Source organism: Macaca mulatta, chromosome 5 (genome assembly GCF_049350105.2).
Source record: "Macaca mulatta isolate MMU2019108-1 chromosome 5, T2T-MMU8v2.0, whole genome shotgun sequence".
In the NCBI taxonomy this organism is placed as follows: Eukaryota; Metazoa; Chordata; class Mammalia; order Primates; family Cercopithecidae; genus Macaca; species Macaca mulatta.
In genome coordinates this window covers 191,939,668-191,957,585 of record NC_133410.1, presented here as the reverse complement: position 1 = coordinate 191,957,585, position 17,918 = coordinate 191,939,668, and the positions used below count along the sequence as shown (strand labels likewise).

Genomic DNA, 17,918 nt, shown 5'->3' with positions numbered 1-17,918 from the left:
GTATCAAAATGCTACTGAGGAAAAGACAGCAGCAAGTACTCTCATAAGAGCACATTATTCCACATGGAATCCCAAATTACTCTTATCTCCAGTTCCTCAAACCCCTGGAAGACTAGAGATGAACAAGCGAAGGTATAAACGGGGCTGGGGAAAAAGCAGCTCAAATGGCATAGTGTCTGTATTTTAAAGTACCCAAGATCATGTGATGCTTACAGAGAAATCCCACTATAGCTCAAATTGTTTAAACATGTATAACTAAAATGAGAGTGAAACTTTTGTGTTTACCCAAAAAATAGCATTGCAGTTTTAAGTGAAAATGAAATAAGCATGGTTTGTGAAATGTTTGTTTACACCACCCTCTTCCTGCTCCCTGCTCGTTTCATCAGGTGATCTGAAGACTACCTGGTTGGAAATATTTGGTAATGCAGTGCAGAAAATTAAGGTCACAGACAAAGTACAACAACTTTTAATACACCATTAATACTAATGATTAAAAATTATTGCATAGTCTTATGCATTTACCCTAAAACATTTTCTGAAAGTAAACGAATTATATAAAAGACAAACAACCCTTTAAAATGTGGATGGCCTTTACTACCTCGACCTTCTATCCTTTTTTGTCTTTTCAGTACTTTTGTCCATGGTTTTCTCATTGTCTCCCCTGCACTTTGGGCAATACCATTTCCCCTTTGGTTTATAGGTGAGTGAAACGCATGAAAAGTGAAACCATTCAATTGGACACTGTTCATTGTCACATCCTATCATCTCCCCATAAGACACTTGGTTGCATAAGCAGTATGTAGGTTCGTTAGGATCTATTGCAAACTCAACAGGTGAAGCTTCCCTTTCCTGCTTGGCCTTGGAGCGTTTCTTCTTCTTTGCTGACTTGGATTTCTTTTCTTTAGGTGGCTGATCATCACAGTCTTCGATCCCATTTGCCATATGACATAAATCACGGCTTTCACTGGTCCGCTGTCTGCGGGGTCTTCTTGAAGATCTTTCTGGTTGGCTAGAATCCATCTTTGCTTTATCTGAGGCCCGTTCACTTTCAGCAGGATCTTGGAAACACTGTGAATGTAACTCCATTTGTCTTGCCCGATTTTCTACCAATTCGAGCATTTGTGTAACAATCTGGATTTTTTCATCTCCCAATTCTTGACTATTAATTAGTGCTCTCTGGAGAAGCTGCTGTAGACGTTTCTTTTGGTTTAAATCATCTTCTTTCTTATATTTTTCATAGACATCATCAATTTCCTTTAACGTTTCTAAAAAAGGAAAAGAATGAGACCATTATCATGTGTTAGCGGACATAACATTTCCAAGTTAGTTATTTTTTACAGAATTGAAGTTAGAACTCAAACCATGAAACCATACTCCTCTTTGGTACGTATACATTAAAAACTATTTCATACAAAGACCACATTATCTAATATGAAAGTATATTTAGAAGTAAAGTAATGAAAAGACAGAACACAAAACTAATACTCATTAATCTATATTAAAAAGGGTAAGAGGCTGGGCGCGGTGGCTCACGCCTGTAATCCCTGCACTTTGAGGGGCCGACGCAGGTGGATCACCTGAGGTCAGGAGTTCAAGACCAACCTGGCCAAGATGGTGAAACCCTGTCTCTACCAAAAATATAAAAAATTAGCCAGGCATGGTGGCAGGCGCCCCTAATCATTCCAGCTACTCGGGAGAGAACTGCTTGAACCCAGAAGGCGGAGTTTGCAGTGAGCTGAGATCACACCACCGCACGCCAGCCTAGGCGACAGAGCAAAACTCTGTCTCCAAAAAAAAAAAAAAAAAAAAAGGATAAGAGATGTTTGGCTAATGATCAAAAGTATTTCTAATGGGCAGGAACACTTCATGCCACTTCAGTCTACTAAGTGCTGTAACACCTTCAAAACAACTCTATACATAAAATTTGCAGGCTGGGGTCCAGCTCTAAAACTTGTAAAGGTTACAGGACTAGGCTACAGATTACTGCCCAAATGTGTTTACAGGATTTACAGTCAAATCAATGACTTGTGACATGACTCCGGAGACACTACAGCTTCACTTTCACATCATACATTCTTAACAAAGAAGGCGTAAACAGCTCTTAGCTTCCCATCATCTTAGTTTTAATGGCTCTATTTTAGCCTCACATGGGAAATTCTGAAAATGAAACTATTTCCAGGGTAAAACTATTTCCAGAGTAGATTCTGGTTCTGGCACCAACTGACCAAACCACTAACAAAATTATAATAAAGTCAGCACTGGATCATTCTGCCTTTGTAGATAAATCAGTAGTTGGTTCTAAGCTTTCTGAACTGCTGATTTAGTTGCAGGGCACGTGGAATACACTTACTTAAATAAAATAAAAATAGCTGACTCACTAGAAGGTATCTAAAAATCTGAAAATATAATTTCATATGTCACCAAAAATTTACTTAAGATTAGTTTTGTTCAAAACTGTTTTGTTTCTTATTCTTACAAGATGTAATGCTATCTCAAAGAGTTCTGTCCCCATGGTATTTTTCATACCACATGGCATACCAGTTTTATATTCCAATATTATAATTATTAAAAACAAATGTTGGACAAGTAAATATATACATTGGGGCTGTCTGCAAGTAAGGCACACAAAAGCAAATATTCAACAGAACTCATTAATTAGCTTCTCCCTGGAAATCACAGGTACTCATACTTGATGTACAACTGTCTAACCTGGAATACATAACAAAGTGCCACCACACGGTTAACAGCACTTATGCCCACAGAGCATATTTTTGAACAAAGTTCATGTATATTCCATTTGCTTAGCTAGGCATCTAAGCGGATTTCTTAAGAACCTCATTTCCCTACAGGAAAAATAAGGAAACTGGTTCCCTCAGACACATAAAAAAATTGAGGATTAAAAAAAAAAAGAGGCAAACCTCATTTCAAATATTCTGTACCTAATAATCAGGTGTTAGAGGCTAATTACAGTATATATCACACCAGCACACTGATAGATGAGATACAAAAATTTTTAAGACACCTTTTTATACAGTGAAAGACAAGAAATTTAACATTTACTCAGCCCCTTCTATGTGGTAAAGATTTTCTCAGTTAATCTCCACAGCAACCCCATGAGGAAGCCATCACTTCTGCTTGTGAAAAAAACTGCAACTCAAGAGATAAGTACCCCAGACTTTGAACTGTGCCAGATCTGTATGTCTGACCTAGCAGTGTAAGCACTTTCTATAAACTGTATGAAGGCACTTGAAATTAAGTATCAAATTTTAGTTTGAAGGTTGTTATTTATCGAAGAAATGAGTGAGAACACTAGAACAAAAATAAAGGTTCTCTAATAACCCTATCCCATAATAAGTACTTCAATTGTGAATTTTTTCTTTATTTCTCATCTTTATAAGGTTTTCAGCAGTTCTGAAAGTGTCTCAAGTAGGTGAGAGAGAAATTTATTTGACTGCCTATATGATTTATATCACTAAATATTGCTAGAAATATTAGATCCAAAACCAGAAAAGACTTAAGCACTAGTGAAGAAATAAAAAACATGAAATCTGAACCCAAAACACAAAATATATATAAACATAAAACTGAAAGTTGAGCTCAGTAACCATGCGCAAAGAGTGAAAACTGGATGAGTTTTTAATCATTGATCACAATCTTCATGGAGCTAAGAATTTTTATAATCTCTTAGTCCTGTAAGGCCTACTATATTACTAATCTTACCAGAGCTATTAATACATCACAATTATAGATGATCCGAAAGCAGATTTCCCTGTCAACAAATTATAGTATCCCTTACCAACTTCAAATAGCTTAACTCTTGTGAAAGGAAACGTGTCTTCAAAGAAATGTAAAAACCTGCAAGCTTGCTGGGTGCGGTGGCTCACGCCTGTAATCCCAGCACTTTGTGGGGCAGAGGCGGGCGGATCACCTGAGGTCAGGAGTTCAAGACCAGCCTGGCCAACATAGTGAAACTCCGTATCTACTAAAAATACAAAACTTAGAGGGGCGTGATGGCAGGTGCCTGTAATCCCAGCTACTCGGGAGGCTGAGGCAGGAGAATCGTTTGAACCCGGGAGGCAGAGGTTGTAGTGAGCCAAGATCCAGCCACTGTACTCCAGCCTAGGGGACACAGCAAGACTCTGTCTGAAGCAACAACAACAACAGCAACTGCAAACTTTACAAACTTTAGTGTTATTTGAAAAACTAGAAAGGTTCAATATACAATTATTAAGCACGTATCATTTTTAGGTTACCATTCATGTTTGTGCTCCATATCTGCAGAAATCCCCTTGGACAGTTTTTATTAAAATTTAAATTGTTTGAAAACAAGGATATGCATCTAAAGTTGCAGGAGCTGGAGCCAAATATTCTACATCTAATTAACTGGACGAGTTACTTAAACTCTTTCTAATCTGTAAAAGAAATATTTATATAATGGTCTGGACTCAGCGCATCAGTTTGAAATCCCTCCCCCCCACCCCTCCCCCAAACGCGGATCAGTCCTATGAATCCCATGGATTCAGAAAACACAAATTTATCAACTAAAAAAAATCAGAGACACTTATGTCACCCAAGAAGTGGATTCCTTTAGAGACTTTTAAACTACAGGATTACTGACGTGTTTACAAAAACAGAGAATGGGTCCAGGAAATTATCTTTAAAGTTCATATGGCTGTTTCCATACTATGTTCAAGGTCTGTTCCTCGATTCAAGGTTATTAAGCGCAACACATTTCCCCTTTTAAACTGCCCTCCTAGTAGCACCACCGATAGTAGGTGATAACACTGTAAGGAAGGTCGGATTCTGTCCCGGCTTCCCGGGTCGGCCCGTAAAGGGTGGTTTCGCCTTAACACTTAAAAGTCGGAGAAGGAGGGGCTTGGGGACGCCAGGCGGTTGCCCAGTCAACCAACCCACTTCCTCCTGAAGCCCGGAAGTGACACATGTCCCGGAACCTACGCGGAGCCAGGGTCCGAGACCCTCTGAGCTGCTAATCTCCGTCCTGATCCATTGGTTGGGAAAGAGATTGGAAACATCACCGCAAAACATGCTGCAAACCCCGACTCGGACTCCGCTGGGGCCGAACCAACGCCCTCGCACAGCCTCGACTCCCTCCCCAGCAGCCGGCTCGCCGCCGCCCCTCTCGCAACCAGCCATTTTCCAGGCCCGCGGGAACGCGCGCCGCGCCCCGCCCACTCCCACGTCACACCCGCAGGCCCCGCCCCCGGCGCGGGGGCCCTCCCCGCCACACACGCCCCTCTCTTCCTCTCTCGCGGGGGACCCCTCCCCTCTTAACCATTTTGCCGAAAGAGCTGGGCTAGGGCTGCGGCTCGGGGCGGCCGAGAACTTTCCCGGGGCAGAGAGCGGAACGGACTGCTCTCCTCCCGGCCGGGGTAGGAGCGCGGAGGAAGGCCCCCTCAATCTGCCTCCGCGGCCTCTCGCCCCCTCCCTCCCGCACGTTCCAAAGCACCCGCACTCCGGGGTGGGGGCGAGTGAGGTGGGGAAGTGCGCCCCGCAGACCAGCGGGAGCCCGGCCGCTCACTCCCTCTGGCCCTTGCCCGGCTGCAGTCCTGGGCCGGGGCGGCAGGGTCTGCGGCACGGGGCAGGCGAGCGCCTGAACAAATGCTTGCTGCTTAAAATGGCTGATTCCCCTCCGCGGCAGCTGCAGCCGCTGGGTCTGCAGCGGGGGCTGACGAACAGCCCCCACCCCCACTCCGGGGACCCCAGAGAAGTACTCGCCCACCGCGGGGCAAGGAGGGCCGCGAACCCAGTCTCCAGTCCTCCCCGTCCCGCTCGGCAGACCCTCGGTGGGCTCGGGGAGACTGTCACGGGAGAAAGGGAAGGTGGCACTGCCCCGGCAGGCTCCCTGCCACCGGCTCCCGAGGCCGGCAGCCCCGCGGCCCCTACCTTGATATTTGTTGTCCAGCTCTCGCAGCACAGACACGTTCCTCTGCATGTCGTGGGGCAGCGACTCCACGCACTCAAGGTAGTCCTGCACGTAGCAGGTGAGCAGCCGGCTCCGCTCCCCGGTCAGGAGCGCGGCCGACGAGTACAGTTGCTGCTGCTGCTGCCCTAACATCCTGCCGATGCGCGCCGTCGCCGCCGCCTCCGCATCCAGCAGCCGCACATGCACCGGCCGCGGCCGCCGCGGTCCCTCAGCTCAGCAGCCCGGCGCCGCGGGGACCCCGCAGCCGCTCGAGAGGGCACGGCCGCGCTCCCCGATCTCCACTCCCCCCAGAGCAGCCCTCACTCCCCGCCCCCGCAGCACCAGCCCAGGGGCGGGGCGAAACTGGGGCTCCCTCCTTTCTCCCCTCCCGCTCCAGGACCGGAGCAGTGGGGATCCCCTCGGCGGGGCCGGCGCCGGGGTCCCGGACGCTGACACTTCCTGTCCCCCTCGGAGTCCCCAGATGCTACCAGTGCCGTCTCGCAGCCCGGATCCCCATGACAAGCCCGTCGCCGCCTGCCTGTCCCCAGTCACCCTCCGTGCCTGACGGGGAGCCTCCCGCTGGCCTGCCCCCGCCCCTCCGCCCGCGGCCGCCTCTGCGCCTGCGCAGCGCTCGATCCCAATAAGGCCGGGGCCCGCCCCTACCGCCTACCGGAGGGTTCGCATTCTCCCGCCTTCGCTTTGCCGCCCGGGCGATTGGTCTGCCGGCTCCGGGCTAGGGGGGGAGGGTGTCGGGGGCGGCCAAACGGCAGGCCTCGCCCCGCCCCCCTTAAAGGGGAAGCCTGGGGAGCCAGTCTCTGCGCCCCGCGTCTGAATGGGACCCGGCAGGGGAGGCGGCTCGGTCCTTCCGGCCGCCCTCCCCGCGGGGAGGGGCAGCTCCGCCCGGCCACACCGGCTTTTTACCCATCCGGCGGTCCGAGTGCGGCTCCTCGCGCCCCTGCAAAGGAGCAGCAGGCGGTTCCTTTTTTTCGGACGACCCGGAGCGAGGCCTGCAGGACTGCGCGTCCCGGCGGGCAGCGGGCGGCAGGCGGCAGGCGGCGGGCGTCTCCCGGCATGCGCGGCAAGGCGTTCCCGCCGCCTCCGAGCTCGCCTGGGGCTGCCGCCCGCCTCCTGCCGGGCCCTCGGGCTCGTCCGGCACCGCGGGGCTGATCGGGGAGGTAGGCGGTGCTTCCTCCGGCCCCCGGCGTCGTGTGCCCTGCGGGTTTCGTGGCCCTTCCCCTGCGCTGGAATCTTCTATGTCATTTAGGGGGAAGGGATGCGGGACGGCATCTGCCTGCCAACGCATAGGTCCCACAGACAGCCTTTAAAAACAACTGCGTTTGGGGTGTGTCAGAACATTTAAACACAGGACGTCGGCGGGGCTTCCTGGCGGAGTGGGGCACACGCCAGCTTTACGGGACTTTTTGCTTGGTCCTGCCCCAGGACTACAATCGGAGGGGACCTGGGGCATGCAGACGCGAGTAAAAACCTAGTCAGCGGGCGGGCCCTTGGCCCCGTAATCTACGTGATCTCCTAGTGGGGTTTAATTTCGGTGTAGTGTAAACGAGATGCCAAGCAGAGGAACTGATTTTAATTTCATATGGACTTTTTTGAAAGAAATGGGTGCAAATAGAATGAATGCATGGAGAATTTTAATGGAATGCCTATGTAAACAAGCCCTATTGTGAGTACTACCTTTGAGTTAAAAAGAAAATGTGAGTGGTGACAAATTTGGATCTTCTTAGATCCAGTTTGCAGCGTTGGTACACCTGAATGGTGACCTATTTAGAGCACTTTTGAAACAGCTGTTAATAGTAACTAGCTTTTGACTTGCAAAGAGAAATCTAGATCTTTATCTAGAGGAAATTTTAAATTTCAAACCAAAATGAAGCACTCCAGGCAATTTGACGTCGTAGGACGTCAGCTATTTCAAAGGACTGGGAAATCGTCATGGGTTATTATCCTAGGACACTGAGGTTTGGGCCAGTATTAAGTCAACCCAGACAGTACAATGTATAGTATTTCTGAGAACATTTGGGGATTTTACTGTTCTTTAAACCTTTCGGCCGGGTCTCGTCAAAAAACGGCCACTGTGAAGAACTGAATTTTACTGGTTTTTACTTGAACTCTACTATTTTTGTTTTCTCACAAATTTGAATAAGATGGTCTTTATCAAAGGCCCAAAATAATGTGGGGTGCCTTGTTACAGGTCAAACACCGAATGTACCAATGGATTTTTTTCAGTCTGATAAGTGATCTGCAGGTAGATAAAAGAAGTGTTTAGAAACTAAAAGGGGGAAAAGGCAAAGGTGCAGAATACCTACAGTACTCCAGAAACAGAGCAAGGTGATAGGAGGGATGAGCATGGGATAGGAGACATTTTATAGCATTATTTTCACCTTTTATAATTCTGTTGAACAGGCTGGAAAAAAGCAAAAAAATCCAAAGAATATTTTAGCTGCTAGTGATCTAAAACTATAAAACACTGTAGTATGATAATATATGTATATGTATGAATTATTTTAGACACGCTTTTCTTGCCATATTTATTTTAAAAGGTTAATCGAAGGCGTATTCTACTGCCACCCTGCGAAAGCAGCCTGTGTGGGGAGAACACTTCAGTGGGGGAAAAAAAAAATCGCCACAATCCCTAAACCCTTGACCTTGATTATTGAGCACTGTCCTGCCCTTCTGAATGGTCACTTAACTGCAAATACGGGGCCTCTTCAGATTGAATTTCTTGTCTTCTAAATGCAAAATTTAAAATCTCCCGTTCTCAGCAACTAGAAATTAATTTATGGTATTTAATCCTGTGAATAAAGCAAAAAGGCATTTTCTTTGCTCCACAGTGTATTATCTACCACAAAGCAACCCTAAAAAAATAAATAAATAAGTAACTGATCTCCCTAAATTAGTCTGGGATTACCTTGAATTTCTAAGTCAGTGACTTTAAGAGGTCCCTGGCAGGGACTGTGTGTGCCTCCGTACCTGTCTCTTGGGGAGAGCAACAACTTCAAACTGATTGAAAACAAACTGGCAAGTAATTGTGAAAGATTCCTAAAGAAGACTGCTGAGAAAATTCAGCTTCTGTTTGAGTCAGGCCAAATACATGAAATCCTTTTCTTTTTTCTACTTTTTAATATTTTTAAACTTTTATGGAAATTTTCAAACAAAGGCAAAAGTAATAGTACAATAAATCCTCATATACTGTTTACCCAGCTTCAACATTTAGCAACATCCCTTCACACTCCCTCCCTCTTGCTGGATTTTTATCATTTTATCTGTAAATACTTTAAATATGAATAGGTAAAATATAGCAGTTGTTTTTTGTTTGCTTGTTTTTGAGACGGAAATTTGCTTTTGTCGCCCAGGCTGGAGTGCAACGGGGCGATCTTGGTTACAAGATCTTGGATCTTGTAACCTCCACCTCCCAGGTTCAAGCGATTCTCCTGCCTCAGCCTCCCAAGTAGCTGAGATTACTGGCGTGTGCCACCATGCCCAGCTAATTTTGTATTTTTAGTAGAGACGGGGTTTCACCATGTTGATCAGCCCAGTGTTGAACTCCTGACCTCCGGTGATCCGCCCGCCTCGGCCTCCCAGAGTGCTGGGATTACAGGCATGAGCCACTGTGCCCGGCCAAGATAACAGTTTTTTAAACATATCCATAATACCATTTATTCTATCTCCCCAAATTTTCTTATTGTCATTTCATAACTACACAATTCAAATTTTCCTGTTGTCTCATTAAATCTTTTGCATTTGGTCTAACAGGATCCAACAAATCCCATGCATTTTATTTGGTTAATGAGGTCTTTTCCAAACCAGTAAGAGGCAGTTAATTCCCTGTTTAATTCAGTGAAGCAGAGAGCAATGTTTTTCTGAGGAAGATATTCAAGTAGTTTAAAATCACTGCTTTAAGTATGGAGAAATTCAAGAAGAAATCCTCATATGAAAAAGTCACCGATTGACAGCGTGTTGTAAGAAATGTAATTGTACCTGATGCAAATAAATAAATCCTTAATAATCTAGGAGTCTGCGTTAGAGTGTAATTTGTTCTAGAAGGTCCAGTGAAGCATCTTAAATTATAGTGAAAAACCCTAAAACTTTACATCAATTCATTAGTACAAAAAGCAACTAAAAAAAACCTAATAGTCCTGTAATCCCAGCACTTTGGGAGGCCAAGGCGGGCGGATCATGAGGTCAGGAGATCGAGACCATCCTGGCTAACACGGTGAAACCCCGTCTCCACTAAAAATGCAAAAAATTAGCCGGGCGTGGTGGCGGGCGCCTCGAGTCCCAGCTACTGGGGAGTCTGAGGCAGGAGAATGGCGTGAACCCGGGAGGCGGAGGTCAATGAGCCGCGATCACGCCACTGCACTCCAGCCTGGGTGACAGCGAGACTCCGTCTCAAAAAAATAAATAAATAAATAATAATAGTTTGCATCTCCACTGAACTCAGTTTTAAAGCATTTTTGATTACTTTATTACATAAGTAATGCTATTGTAGAAAAAAATTAAATAGAGATAAAAAGAAGATATATAAAAGTCACTACAAACTGGAGTTAATTCTTCTCAATATCTAAATATACTCCAAGATGTAATTCCATTTTAGCAGTTCTTTTGCTGTAAGAAAACACTTTGGCTGGGATTGAAGGACAAAGTTAGGCCAGGTGTGGTGGCTCATGCCTGTTAATCCCAGCGCTTTGGGAGGCCGAGGTGGGCAGATCACCTGAGGCCAGGAGTTCGAGACCAGCCTGACCAATATGATGAAACCCCGTCTCTACTAAAAACACAAAAATTAGCCGGACGTGGTGGCATGTGCCTGTAATCCCAGCTACTCGCTTAAACCCAGGAGGCGGAGGTTGCAGTGAGCCGAGATCACACCATTGCGCTCTAGCCTGGGCAGCAAAAGCGAAACTCCGCCTCATTAAAAAAAAAAAAAAGGACAAAGTTAAGAAAATATCAGATCCTCTAGAAGGAATATTAGAAATCTGAACCATATCACCCTGTACGTGGAGTTAATGTGATAGACCACACAGATTTAACTGGTGTATACAGTCAGTCCTACTGCTTTCCATTATAGTACTAGTCAGCATTTAGGATGACTGCTAAAAGCAAAACAGGATCCTAAAACATTTTAACGAAGGGACCGTGTGAATGACTGGGACTGTAGAGAAGAGGAAATTCAGTATAATAAGATCTCGTATTTTCATAACCAAGAAAAAAGGCGAACATACTATCCCCTTAGCTATCCCAAGGAGAAAAAATAGCACATATGGTATACTTTGCATATTGCTGACCAGAAAAACATTCAATTTTCCCTAGCTAGTTACCATAGTTACATGAGCCCTTTATAACATCAAGAGGGGGAACTAGGTCACAGTATTGAAGGAGTTTGAATTATGCAATTATGTTTTCTAAAAGCAGGGGAAAGGGTTTTTAATTGAGAGAAGAGAGATTTATGCTTTGTTCAAAATTGAAATTTTGGTCTGATTTTGCTGATGAAACCTAAAAATTTGTCCAAAATTTAATAGTTGATACAGTACATATAAATTACTCAACTTACACAAATAACAATAGCTAGATCCATAAAAATGACACATTATGTCTTTGTAGATATCCCTTTTTCTTAATGAGCTGTGTTACCCGAAAATGTTTTTGCAGGTAATCAGTAAACCCAACAATTGCCTGGCATCTGAGAGTAGCCAAACCATGTGTAAACTAAAGGCTTGAACTCTTCCGGTCTGTGAAAGTGTGAGGTAAAGGTTGGCACAGTGCCTTTCAGATGCTACTCCTTGTTGTACAGCAATTTTCCTATTAATTTCATCAAATGGAAGTGAGTGGCAGGAAGGGAATGTATTGAAAGTTGTGGTAGCATAGCCTTCACCTTTCCTTTATATGTATTATAATTTTTACTAAGAACCTTACAAAAAAGATGTTTTTATTTAAAAAAAAAAAAAAAAAAAAAAGGCCTGGCCTTGTGGCTCACCTATAACCCCAGACTTTGGGAGGCCAAGGTAGGAGGATCACTTGAGAACAGGAACGTGAGAACAGCTTGAGTAGCAGAGAGATCCTGTCTCTGCAAAAAATTAAAAAATTAGCCGAGTGCAGTGGTGTGCACCTATGGTCTCAGCCACTTGGGAGGCTGATGCAGGAGGATCCCTTGAGCCCATGAGTTTGAGGCTGCAATGAGCTAGGATCGTACCACTGCACTCCAGCCTGGACAACAGAGTGAGACCCTGTCTCAAAAAGAAAATGCATCTCAAGGTTGCATGATTTCAGATGTTTTCAATATCATGATCACTCTAGACTCGTAATTTTTTAATGCTGAAGTTATCTTAGATCAACGATTTCTCCAAAGGAAGGAAGAGCAGGCAACAGGCAGCCCAACTGGGTAGCTAGAGGAGCCAGTGCTGCTGATGGTAGTGTATCCTAACCATCATCTATGCAGGGATGGGGAAGAGGATGGAGATCACCAGCTTTTCTACAGGTGATAATATTTGGACCCAGAGAAGTTAGCTTGCCCAGTGTCATATAACAATCCATAAAATAAGTATATACCTAAAGTTTAAGAGATAAACAAATAATTATCTTTTTTCTGGCTGACAATTATTGAAGGGAGAATTGGGCCCATGGGAAAAAATTAAGAACTCGGATATCATAAAATATTTTTCTGTGAAGTCTTACAGCAAATTTAACATCTCCTCTGAAGGAAAATTAGAATTTGCTGAAGAATAATGTTTCAAGTAACCACCCAGTCAAAAGTACTAGAAACTGTGTATCCTTTAGACTTATTTTAAAGGATCAATGCCTTATGCCTTCAGCACTAGCTAAAGAATGGTCTTTTAAAAATGAAACTAATGCTATCGGCTAGGTGCTTTTTGCTAAATCTATCATTTATTTGAAGTGCTTGATTATTTAATGAGGTCTTACTGGAGCTATTGTTACATTAATTGCTCTTAGCATGGTTAATTTAATCCAACATTTGGTAAGTATTGATTATCTTTCATGGGGTAACAGATTTTTTTTTTTTTTTTGAGATGAGTCTCGCTCTGTCACCATGCTGGAGTGCAATGGTGTGATCTCGGCTCACTGCAACCTCTGCCTCCTGGGTTCAAGTGATACTCCTGCCTCAGCCTCCCGAGTAGCTGGGACTACAGGCGCACACCACCACGCCCAGCTAATTTTTGCATTTTTTAGTAGAGACGGGCTTTCACCTTGTTGGGCAAGATGGTCTCAGTCTCTTGACCTCGTGATCTGCCCACCTCAGCCTCCCAAAGTGCTGGGATTACAGGTGTGAGCCACCACGCCCGGTAAGGGTAACAGATTTTTAAAAATTATTTATTTCCATAAATTGACATTCTCTGACTGTTTTATGCATGAAACCAGTATATCTCACTTTACACAATATATATGTTTCTGGAAAGTTGTATTTAAATCTTATTTTGCTAAATCAGGTAATTTTAGATGTGCCAGTTCTACAAAATGAGACCGAAATTTTGAAAATGAAAATATTCATTTAATACAAATAATTTATCTTATTTTATTTCTTTTTCTCTATTGTTACCTTGAGAAAACATAGGTTGTGTTCATTAACTGCAGTCTAGATGTACTTTCATTTTCTTGTTCTAACTGTAGTGTACATTGCAGATATTTTAGTACAACATCTTTTCATCACAGAAATGATATCTTCAGGGAAAAGACTTTGAGAAAGTGCCTGAAGTGACAGAACACATATTTTCTTCTGGTATCTGGCTAAAGTAAGTACTAGAATTAGATTAAAAACAAAGATATAAAAGATGGGGGGAAAATTATATGGGAAGTATTAGAAGCTAAAGAGCTCTATATTAAGGGGAAATAGAAGAAGCAGAAAAAGAAATGATTATTTGAGCCCTTACTGATGATGGTAGAACATTAAAATTAAAATTTAGGGGCTGGAATATTTAAATTTTATTTATGGAGACTATTTGTGATACTATTTTTCAATAACAAAAAATATAGTTGCTGGCCAGGTGTGGTGGCTCATGCTTGTAATCCCAGCACTTTGGTAGGCCAAGGCAGGCGGATCACTTGAGGTCAGGAGTTTGAGACCAGCCTGGCCAATATGACGAAACGTCATCTCTACTAAAATACAAAAATTAGCTGGGTGCAGTAGCAGGCACCTATAATCCCAGCTACTCAGGAGGCTAAAGCAGGGGAATTGCTTGAGCCCACGAGGTAGAGCTTGCAGTGAGCTGAGATCGCACCACTGTACTCCAGCCTGGGCGACAGAGTGAGACTCCATCTCAAAGAAAAAAAAATGTGTGTGTGTGTGTGTGTGTGCGCGTGCGCGTGTGTATATATGTATGTATTTGTGTGTGTACATATGTGATGTGTGCATATATATGTGTGTATGTGTGTGTGTATATATATAGTTGTAATACAGGGCTAGAACAATAGCATATCTAACTTAGTCTTTGACTGATAATTGGCATGTTGATTAAAAAATAATTTCAAAAAGCCAAGTGACTTCCTTATATGATATTACATTTAGGATATCCTAAACAATGTTAACTTTGTATTCAGATTAAATATCTCTGGAAAAATAGTCCAGCAATATCTAGAGGCTTTGTTTATCCTTTTGCACATTTGTTTTTCATTTTTTGGTATATGTATTATTTTAACAAAAATTTATGTTTCATCTAAAATATAAAAGAAACAAAGAACTGGGTGGGTGCAGTGACTCATGCCTGTAATCCCAGCACTTTGGGAGGCCAAGGCAGGTGGATCACGAGGTCAGGAGATCGAGAACATCCTGGACAACATGGTGAAACCCCATCTTTACTAAAGAAAAAATACAAAAAATTGCGTGATGTACGCGTGCCTGTAGTCCCAGCTATTTGGAAGGCTGAGGCAGGGGAATCGTTAGAACCCGGGAGGCAGAGATTGCAGTGAGCTGAGATCACGCCATTGCACTCTGGCCTGGTGACAGAGCGAGACTCTGTCTCAAAAGAAAGAAAGAAAGAAAGACAGAAAGAAAGAAAGAACTTTATGCACTTTCTGCAATAACAAAATGCAAATGTAATGTTATGTACCAGGAAAAGAGTAGATAAGTAGATACACCAAATATTTGGATTTAGTACACTTTTATAATTTTTTTTTACTTTTCTTATTAGTCATGTCTGGTCTTAGTGTACCAGCATTCTAACAGCACATAAATTATTGCACATATTAAAGCGAAGAAGTACCACAATTGGTAAATTTGAAGCTTCTGAAGACGTCTCACTTTAGGAATTAATCTAGGCAGTTTGGCTGAGAAACACATTTTTTGTGGAAAATTTTTAGCAGTTTAAGAGAAGTTCGAGGTAACCCTTTTCTCATTCAGCATAGCCCTCAACTTGCTGCTAAGAGCTTTAACAACTTTTGCAGGATCTCACTTGAGTATTTCAGGTTCATATGGAACAATTCTTATCACTTTTATGAATCAGATATTTTAAAATTCAAATTTAGATTGATGTTATATGTTAACACCACCTATAACATCTGCCTACACCCTCAGAAGGGACCGATGAAATATAAACTAGCCAAGGAATCATTTTTTGACTGTGGTCTTTTCTGTAGGAATGAAATTTGGCAGAAATATTTAATGAAGAGGAATCTGAACATAGCAATTGAGAAAGGAGAAAGACTGAGAGAAGACTCCAGATGTCGTAAAGCAAAGAGAGGATGAGGCACAGGAAGCAGCTCTTATTATTTCTGTTGCACAGCTCAGAGAACTCCAAGCAATTGATTCTATCCTAAGGACATATTTTTTCAATTTGAGATGTAATTAATTTGTTTTCCAGTAAAATAGATATTAGTAGATCTATAACATACAGGAAACAATCGAAAATAGAGATAAGTGGTAATAATACCTCATTTCATAAGACATCTTTTTCAGAAAATTATTCTTCAGTATGTGGTGCATTGGCTTTCTAGGAAGGAATGGGAGTGAGAACCCTGCTGAAATGAATAATGGCCTTGGGGAGAGGGAAAGAGAAGCAAGAAAGGAGCAGTTAACAGGAAAATGAGGTCATATGGAAAGAAAGAAATAGATCAGGGCATTTTTAGGAGGTAATATCAATTGGGTTTAGTGACTGTATTTAAAGGATGGGAGAGGAGGTATCATCTAGGGTTTTGGCTTGGACCACAGGTAGATCTTGTTAAGGCTATATGAAACAGAAAATCCAGGAGGTAACACAGGTTTGTGGGGGAAATGATACAAATATAAATCATACAAGGATACGAACCCTGTAGATTTTACAACTTTGAGCTCTATCCTTCTTAGGCCTCCTCTTCTAAGCAGCATAAGCTACTGCTCCCTACATGTTGCCTGTTCATAAAGTCTGAGGCAGGGGAATCGCTTGAACTTGGGAGGCGGAGGTTGCAGTGAGCCAAGATGGTGCCATTGCACTCCAGCCTGGCGACAGAGTGAGACTCCATCTCAAAAATATAAAAAAAGAAAATAAAACAAACAAAAAATAAACAAAGAACTTTATGCACCTTCTGGAATAACAAAATGCAAATGTAGTATTACCTACCAGGATAGAAATTGGAGGCTAGAATATGTTGGGTAGGGTAGAGAGACTAGAGGGAATGATTTAGCAATAAAATAGGTTTAAATATCTTCTCACATGCCCGGACTTAATTAGCTTTGTATGATTCCTGTTAGTAAGCCGGGAATTAGTACTAGGTGATAAGCAAGGATGCGCAGGGCCTCGTGAGGAAAAAAGTGACTGTAGCAGTTCTGGTTGCTTTCCCCTTGCATGTCTCCAGGGGAACCATCTTCGACCTTGGCCAACCCCTGGATTACAATCCTGGGAGTGTTCCTTATGTTAGTGATGATGATTTTGTTGTATCCACCTGGAGCATTGGATCATTCCATACTGGCTCACCAAGTTGTGTTGTACAAACACCAAGATTGATAAATAGGCACCTGGTTTTATTATTGGGCCCCTGAGTTTTGGTTGCCATAGCCAATTCCATAGCAGAGTATGCATACATGAACAGCCTCCCACAAAAGCCTTAGACCCTGAGACTCAAGTGGGCTTCTGTGGGCAGAGACGTTCCACAGGTGTCTACAGTTTGCTGAGAGAGAGAGAATTCCTGTGTAGCTGCAGACGAAGGACAACAGAATCCTATGTTGGACCTCTCTGGACTCCACTGATACATCTTTTCCTGTTGCTTTTGCTCTGTATCCTTTGCTGTCATAAATCTTAGCTATGTGTTAATATATAGCCTGCTATTGAGTCTTGTGAGGCCTCTGGGATCACCAAAGGAAACAACCATATACCTAGTACTGAAGAGATTTAAAGCCCAATTTGTCCATCTGAGTCTTGATAGGATTCACTGAAAAAGAATAATGAACATATGTATCTGCAGTGTCAAGGTTTAAATGAAATCAAGGCTTTGGTCTTTGTCCACAAGACATTTGTAGTCTTTATAGGGACATGACACATGTTAGGGAAATGCTTATGAGCATAAGTATAAATAAAAGCAAATTGGCAATGATGGCAGAATTAAAGAGAGATTAAAATTGGTAAAAGTCAAGCAAGGCTAATGAAATATGGTAGGTATTTAAGAAGAGATATAGGACTGCATTATCAAATGATAGCCTAATTTTTCCCCATATGTACTTTAGCTGTATGTAAAAACTGTAAAATAAAAAACTTTTTTTTTAAATTTTATCTGATGTATTCCAAGCTCAACTCAAGTTTGATGAATTATTTGTATGGAATCTAAATTTGTACTAAATCAAAATTTAAGTGTTTTATGCAACAATTTTTTATGAGCCCTCCAGTTATGGATTTCAGCTATGGGATAATGTTCTCATGTGTTATCATCCCAAAGACTCCATGCCAATTCCTGTTATAATTAGTCACACCTGATAATTCCTTCAGTTGTGTGGTTAAGCTGTTTGTGTCCAAAGCAGTTTACCTGAACTACACATGTGCAGGGCAGACTCTAAGCAGCCCAGATT

General features: G+C 42.9%; 1 protein-coding gene and 1 long non-coding RNA gene across 2 annotated transcripts; one reads left to right on the top strand and one right to left on the bottom strand.

Moving 5' to 3' along the window:
• Positions 1–231: 231 nt before the first annotated feature.
• ING2 (inhibitor of growth family member 2) lies at positions 232–6,278 on the bottom strand. The gene is given in 2 exon segments (NM_001193975.2): positions 232–1,265; positions 5,905–6,278. Coding segments are annotated over 2 exon segments (843 nt in total). The 5' UTR covers positions 6,077–6,278; the 3' UTR covers positions 232–594.
• A 7,280-nt stretch (positions 6,279–13,558) lies between these two features.
• LOC114678450 (uncharacterized) lies at positions 13,559–17,625 on the top strand. Its single transcript, XR_003729887.2, has 2 exons — positions 13,559–13,680; positions 15,521–17,625. It is a non-coding gene; the product is annotated as an uncharacterized LOC114678450 (long non-coding RNA).
• The last annotated feature ends 293 nt before the right edge of the window (positions 17,626–17,918 follow it).